General features: G+C 40.5%; 1 protein-coding gene across 1 annotated transcript; it reads left to right on the forward strand.

Moving 5' to 3' along the window:
- The first annotated feature begins 1,973 nt into the window (after positions 1-1,973).
- tph1a (tryptophan hydroxylase 1 (tryptophan 5-monooxygenase) a) lies at positions 1,974-7,192 on the forward strand. Its single transcript, XM_047596049.1, has 11 exons — positions 1,974-2,146; positions 3,940-4,074; positions 4,260-4,443; positions 4,553-4,653; positions 4,753-4,820; positions 4,905-5,101; positions 5,197-5,332; positions 5,435-5,561; positions 5,681-5,776; positions 5,985-6,118; positions 6,225-7,192. Exons 1-11 carry the CDS (start codon positions 2,057-2,059, stop codon positions 6,397-6,399), a joined length of 1,443 nt encoding a protein of 480 aa, XP_047452005.1. The 5' UTR covers positions 1,974-2,056; the 3' UTR covers positions 6,400-7,192.
- The last annotated feature ends 572 nt before the right edge of the window (positions 7,193-7,764 follow it).

Raw genomic sequence — 7,764 nt, forward strand, 5'->3', positions numbered from 1 at the left:
CTTCTATGATCTTAATCAGCTGTCTAGTCGACATAATGTTACAAAAAAAGCTTAAAAAACAAAAACTAAATCTTCAGACTCAGTATATCTGACCAAGGGTTGTAAAATGGTTACATTTAACTTGTAATTAATTTGTGACACTTTTAAAAATCGCTTATTATTGATTAGATTTAATAATGATTTCAAGTTAGTCGACTAATGAGATAATTGCCTACATTTTAAACCTTAAGGATTATTATTATTTGATATGATAATACACATTTACGAAATACATTCAGCACGTAACATAAACCTGTTCATCTGTTGTATTTTGTTGCCCAGGCAATGTATATTGTGTTTGCACGGTGCAGCAGAGACGCCTGCCTTCTATAGGAGGCGGAGGTGATAAGAAGTTTAAGCTAACAGTCGGGTAAACATGTTCACCCATGCTTTTCCGTTCTGAAATCGGAGTTCTGCCTCCGCAAACTCGACAAGTACGGACTACGGGAAGATGTAGTCACTCAGGGTTACACTCTTTTAAAAGAAATGTGTTTGGATCGACTGGATTTAAAACAGAACAGAGTAGATGTCCTTGTAACCATCTGCGAATTGTCCCTTTAATTTGATCTTTGCCATTCTGCACCAGTCAGCAGATCTGGGTTCAGCTCCTGAAAAGGGGAAGTTCCCTTCACTGCTCACTTGTGGGTTGTGTAAAGCATATGTCCATGTCATAAGTGACACAGGCCAGGACCACCTGAGACAAACAGCATGTGCATCAACCACATGTACACCGATCAGGCATAAAATTACGACCACCTTCCTTATATTGGGTAGGTCTCCCGTTGTGGGTCCTGTGGGTTGAGAGGAGGGACCTCAGTGGATCATATTACAGATATTTAATCAGTTTGGGATCTAGTGAATTTAGAGACCAGGTCAACACCTTGTGCTGTTTTTTCTTTAGTTGTTCCTACACCATTTTTATGTGTGTGTCTGTGTCAGGCTGCATCCTGCTGCCTCACACACATAAAAGAGTGCCTGGTCTGGTCTAGGGTGGGTGGTTCCTGCCTAAGTAACATCCACGTGAGTGCCAGAGCCAAAGGTTTCCCTGCAGCACATTGTACTCTCACAAGATGGTCGATGTTATTTACTCATCCCATCAGTGATTTACGTTGCATTAGAGTACAGTCTGTCAGACAGAGACACCTCACCTGTCCCCTTTCTAAGGTGACTAAAGCTTAGAGAACAGAGGCATTATCTGTTTAAAGTAATGAGGTCTCAGTGAAGGTTGAGTGCTCTCCCGTCTTGATTCTGGCTGGCGGTGCCCCTGAGGCCTTTTCCACTGATTGTCCTGATCTTATTAAAACATGTGCGGTGTTAAAGAAAGGAAAACATGCAGATTAGGCCTGGTATGTGCACAGAGGTGCTTATGTGCTGAGGAACGGGTTTCGAGGAGGGCATGTTTGAGTGAGAGTAAAGGCAGGTGGGCTACAGCTGAATCCTCTTAAGGCTTAATCTATCCCAGGTTTCAAGGTGTCAACAAACAAGAAGGATTCACAAAGCAACTTGTGCCAGTGAATTCCGCTTCGAAAAGGAATGTGTTCAATATATTATGGGGGCCCTATTGTCATATTTGGTGGTCTATTCATTGTTAAATGTTTGCATATAAGTTTAACATAAGGAAATATAGCAATAAATCCTGTTTCCTATGTTTTATTTTTGTTACAGGGGCTACTCTTTATTCATATTTACACACCGAGCTGTCAAATGAAACCAGTTTAAACGTGCGTTGTATTTCCTCAGTAAAATGTGTATTCGTGATTGATCTCACTGCTGCTGTTTCAGGCCTTCAGGTGAAGTAAAAAGACACGCTTTTCCCTAATGACGTGGGCGACGCTGCCCTTTTTCCATTTGCTGCCGGGGGTGAGATTATTGCCCCCTCCTCTTGCTCCCTGTGGTTAAATAGCAAAGCGCGTCGCTTCTCGGGGTAGACAGACCTCTTCGCTTAAACAGGACGTTATTTAGATAATCCGCTTGCAGAAACTAAATAAAAAGCTCCAAACGCGGCTGGCACTTTAACATGTACTCAAATAAACTCGAAGGACCGCGTAGAGGACGATCTTTTGACTCCATGAACATTGGCTTTGAAGAGAAGCTGCTGAACAATGAGGTAAGAGCTCCATGCTTAAATACTGGCGAAAAAAGTAAAACAAGAAATGAAAACGCATTTTATATTATTTTGAAGTATATCCGCAGAGATCCCTGTTTTTTTTTATATGTATTTATGTACTTCTGCTCTCCTAAAAAAACAAGTGCGGGAGGAGGTTTTATGGGTCATTTTCAGAGGATTTTCCTGTTCTTTTTTCTTTTCTGAGAGTGGTGTACTGATCGGTCTGGGTCAGCTTAACGAACAAGCCTTCACTTTGTCTGTACGCAGATTAATTTAAGCCGTTTTGATATACGGTGATTTGCGTCAATGGGTTCAGAAAGTAGAAGGGGGATATCTCCAAATTTTATTGTACAATTGACTCGTTCTGCGCATCATCTGGTTTCCTTCTTAATAGATACGCAGATCAACCGGGAGAGTCTGTGTTGTCTTTACTAAGCATTAAGGCTGTGAAATGTTCAGCAATGACACAGAAAACCCGAAACAGAAAAAAAATAAAAAATAAAGTGGATGTCGAAGAAAAATTGTTTGGTTGTGTCTGTGCCCTTCGCGTTTTTACTTTTTTTGACCAAAACAATGATACAGTACATTATTGCAACAAATTGAATCAGACAATAAAACAGTAGTCACGATGCAGAAAGCTCACAGTTTTAAGGGTTGTTACTGCGTGCGGAAAAAAAGAGAGAACTTTGTTGTGTGTTATACCATGTATGGTGACATCAAAACGATATGAAACGGTTCGATTAGGGAGAGTTAAACCCACACATGCGCGCTGTGGTGATTAAGCGCTGCCTAATGTCTGGTTAAGATTTCAACATGCAGGGAGCTAATAATAGGCTTTACTGCTCTCTAAATGAGATTGCTGTAAGGCGATTGTTTGAGACAGAGACAAGTTCATCTTCGTTAAACCGAGACGCAAAGAGTTGACCCCGGGGAGCGTCCTGATCCAGTCTCCACGCACTAATGCTTTCAACGATACTACCGAAAAGGGTTCACCGAAAACTGGTCTGCCGCGTGGTCTACACAATGTTCGATGGGCGAAATATGGTAGGAAGTAATTCAGATGAATGTAATTGAGTTTAAGAGACATGCTTCTTTATTCCACCTCCAAGTGCGTTTTTTACGCATCAGACGGTGGAGAAATTATTTGATTTAGAAAAGCCAGTTTTGCCTGAATAGCAGCGAACGAGAAAACTCTTCAGTCACATAAACAGATTAGTTGCTGTGTTCTGCTGGCAAGTTACAGACCTGCTTCAAAAACCTGCTGCAGGGATTATATTAATTTTCCCCTGGCGTGTGCGTAAACGTGAGAGCGCTGTCCGAGGTGCTGAAACGGACACGCGGGTTGGGTAGCTTCCTGTGCTCACTAATCTCAATCCTGTCTGTGTGTGTATATCTGCTGCATTTGTATTATTACTTACTTTGCGTGAATGGATCTAAATAAAGTTTTATTTATTATTATTATTATTATTATTTTTTTAGAGGTGACAGAAATATTTCGCAACTTATGTCCGTTTTCCGTGACTCCTACTACTTGTTGCGAGTGATGCACGTTCACAAGATAAGATGTTCATAGGATTTTTGCGTAGCCAAATGCTCTTATGTGATTAGAAGTTGTGCGTTCACGTCATAAGTGTCCTGAGCTATGCTTCAGTCACGGGAAAAATGTATCATGCGAGCCTGACTCAAGTTAGGAATAAACCAAAAGTTGGTTCTCTCCATTGCTGGTTGTCACATTGCTGATACTGTGCCATTAGACACGACAGCATGTAAATAAATTCTATTATTATTTTCAGATAAACAAATCAACTTTCACAAAAATTGAAGAAAACACTGAAAAGAAGAACACGCCAGAGAAAGGAAGAGCAACAATCATCTTTTCCCTCAAAAATGAAGTGGGAGGACTTGTGAAGGCGCTCAAACTCTTCCAGGTAGGACAAAGTAATTCATCTGGTCCCTTTTCCAACCTATCGATGGATTCATTTGGAATACAGTGCAACATAGGACACAATTTCATATCAATGTCTATCTCATTGTCCTCTACTAATCATTTATCAAAGAGACGATAAAAGAAATGCAGATAACTTAAAGGACACCTTTCATTTGCTTCTTGCAGGAAAACCATGTCAACCTAGTACACATAGAGTCCAGAAAATCCAAAAGACGCAACTCTGAATTTGAAATTTTCGTGGACTGCGACAGCAACCACGAACAACTGAATGAAATCATACAACTTCTTCGGAAGCATGTGAACGTGGTGGACATGGAGCCTCCAGATAACTCCTGTCTACAAGAAGAAGGTGAGAAAGCAGCATAAAAAAAAGCTCCAGATTACAGTGTATAACAAATTTAAATCTGAGAAACTGTAAAACATAACAAATAATAATAAACATTTTCTTCTCTTTTCAGATATGTATAACGTACCCTGGTTCCCAAAGAAAATTTCTGACTTGGACAAGTGTGCTAACCGTGTCCTGATGTATGGATCTGAGTTGGATGCTGACCATCCGGTACAGTATAAACTTACTGCTTAACTTAAAAAAAAAAAAAAAAAAAAAAGCAAATTCCTTTTTGCATGAATCATGCTCATATTTCTTTCTCTTCATCAGGGTTTCAAGGACAATGTCTACCGCAAAAGGCGAAAGTACTTTGCTGATCTCGCCATGGCCTACAAACAGTACGTTGCTGCATATTTAAATGGCCTTTCTGAAAACCTATTTTTTTACCTCATCCTTAAAGATAGTTTTCTTCCTTGTTCCAGTGGGGATCCCATTCCTCGTATCGAGTTCACGGAGGAGGAAGTGAAGACTTGGGGGGTTGTGTACAGGGAGCTCAACAAGTTGTACCCCACCCATGCGTGCCGGGAATACTTGAAGAACCTGCCACTGCTGTCCAAATACTGTGAATGTCGGGAGGACAACATCCCTCAGCTGGAAGACGTCTCACGCTTCCTCAGAGGTTGGTCTTTTCATTTCCTGAATAAAACATCCTTCTTTTTGCTTCAAATACCTCGTACTTACAATCAATCCCGCGTGTTCCGAACATTTCTTCAGAGCGTACTGGCTTCACCATCCGGCCTGTGGCAGGTTACTTGTCCCCACGGGACTTCCTTGCTGGTTTGGCCTTCCGTGTTTTCCACTGTACCCAGTATGTGCGGCACAGCTCTGACCCCTTATACACCCCAGAGCCGTGAGTAGTAATGTCCACTATATTCTGATATAAAGAATAAATGCTGTTCTTGTTATTAAAAAAGCAAGTGATCTTAATGTCCTCTTACCTTTCATTATTCAGGGACACATGTCATGAGCTGCTGGGTCATGTCCCACTGCTAGCAGAGCCCAGCTTCGCCCAGTTCTCTCAGGAGATCGGTCTCGCTTCGCTCGGGGCTTCAGATGACTCCGTTCAGAAACTGGCCACAGTGAGTGTCACGGTTTAAAGCCAGTTTAATGAAACCGAATCCAACACTGATGTTTCACATTTTTAATTCCCCCTCATAAATACTCCTCATAACTGTTTGGCTTTGTCATTTATCAACAGTGCTATTTCTTCACGGTGGAGTTTGGCCTATGCAAACAAGAAGGGCAGCTGCGAGCATATGGAGCCGGACTGCTGTCATCCATCAGCGAGCTTAAGGTAAACATTCAGCCATTTTAACAAGACCACACGCTGTCATCTACCAGTCAAGGTTCAGGGGATGTGTTTTCTATGAAGCTGTAAACACCCTTTAAAATATTAATTAAACGGACAGGACTGTGTTTCTGGTTTAGAGTTTTTTTTTTTGTTGTTGTTGTTCTTTTATAATTCTGATAACAAAATGGAAAATATGATTTCTCTCTTAAAGCATGCACTCTCTGGAAATGCAAGGATAATGCCTTTTGACCCAAAAGTTACATCCAAACAAGAATGCATCATCACGACATTTCAGGATGTCTACTTTGTGTCGGACAGTTTTGAGGAAGCCAAAGTCAAGATGAGGTGATTTTCATTTAAGTTTAAGATATGACATGATGACATGAAATGAAATACGCTGCAGTTAGACATGTGATTAAACGCTTGCTTCAAACTGTTGGGTTTATTTCAGGGAGTTTGCCAAGACCATCAAGCGTCCCTTCACAGTGCGATACAACCCCTACACCCAGAGCGTGGACGTGCTAAAAGACACTCCCAGCATCAACAGCGTAGTGGAGGAGCTCCGGCACGAGCTCGATATTGTCGGTGACGCTCTGAGCCGGCTCAACAAACACCTGGGAGTCTGACGGTTCAGTTGAAGTCATCCACCTACAGTCCACCATTGCTCTCTGTGTCATCCCCAGCGCCGCTGTAAAGATATTGCTTGTGTATTGACCCTGTCATTAAAATGAATGCACGACACTTTTTGGCAAAATGCGCAGTTGTCTCCATTGCATGGTATGTGGATTAAACTATATTTACAGGTGCTTTATGTATGTTTAGCTGCTAAAATCAGTAACTTTCAAAAACCCAAAGAGCTGCTTAATCTAAGGCACGATTTTGCTTCCGCTGTACTTCTCGACTGATATCCGTACCGCAAAAAAACAATAAATCATGTGCTCCCAGCTGTTACAAACACATATGTGGTTTTCGTCCGCCTGTTGTTAACTCTGCCGTTGTATATGATCATGTGAATTTTTTTTGTAATTCAATTTGTAATTTCTTTCTTCTCCTTCACATTTAATCTTCCTCACTTCAGTGATATGTATAAAAACGTACCTTGTTTGTATTGTTTTTGGTGTATGTATCATGTTCCTGTTTTTGTGTGCTGTTCGAGGGAAATTGTGAAAGTGGAAACTTTAACTAACTAGTATTATAAGAATGCTTTCATGATTGATTCTGACCGATTCGGCCCCTGTACGCAATTTATTTTACGGTGATGATTTTTGAATACTTCCTCTTGAAGTGAATATATATATAAATGTAGTACTCCTGAAATCAAAATATTATTTTTCTACTGTAAAGAAATATAGACATTAGGAGTAGAATATGTATCAAACTAAAACTAATTCAAATAAAAACATCCATTGTGTCTTCAAAGTCTGTCAAGTTGTTTGTTCCTTGTTGACTTACCGCTTACTGTTTGTCCTGGCGGCTGTGATTCGGTTCTGGAAACTGAGTCGTGAAGATGATGCAGCTGAAGATCATAGAAATGCAGAAAGACAACCACAACCACTGCTGACAAAAAGTGATACTTACCATGTTCAAGTTAGTATTTGTGCAATTTCGGTCAAATTGCTTTGATCTGAGGGGGTCACATCATCTTTATGTGTGATGAAAAAGTTTATCATGAAGCAGAGGTGACAGGAAAAAAAAATGCCTTCAGCAAGATGGAAACCAGAAAATCAAGACTGATGACTGAATAGTGACTCTGAGGGCTCAACAATTACATTTTTTTTTGCATATATACCATCACTGAGACTTTTATTTAAACATATGGCAGACACATTCTAGTAAGCATTGGGTATTAGTTAAGTCTTTCTGCCCAGATGGATGACAAACCTAATGAAAGAAATACACTGTTACACAAGTAACAATATAACTTGTATAACTATAATTAATATATGGCACAAATGATCTATCCAAGCTGAAACTATAGCCCATGATGAAAT

This window comes from Mugil cephalus, chromosome 10, assembly GCF_022458985.1.
Source record: "Mugil cephalus isolate CIBA_MC_2020 chromosome 10, CIBA_Mcephalus_1.1, whole genome shotgun sequence".
Taxonomy (NCBI): Eukaryota; Metazoa; Chordata; class Actinopteri; order Mugiliformes; family Mugilidae; genus Mugil; species Mugil cephalus.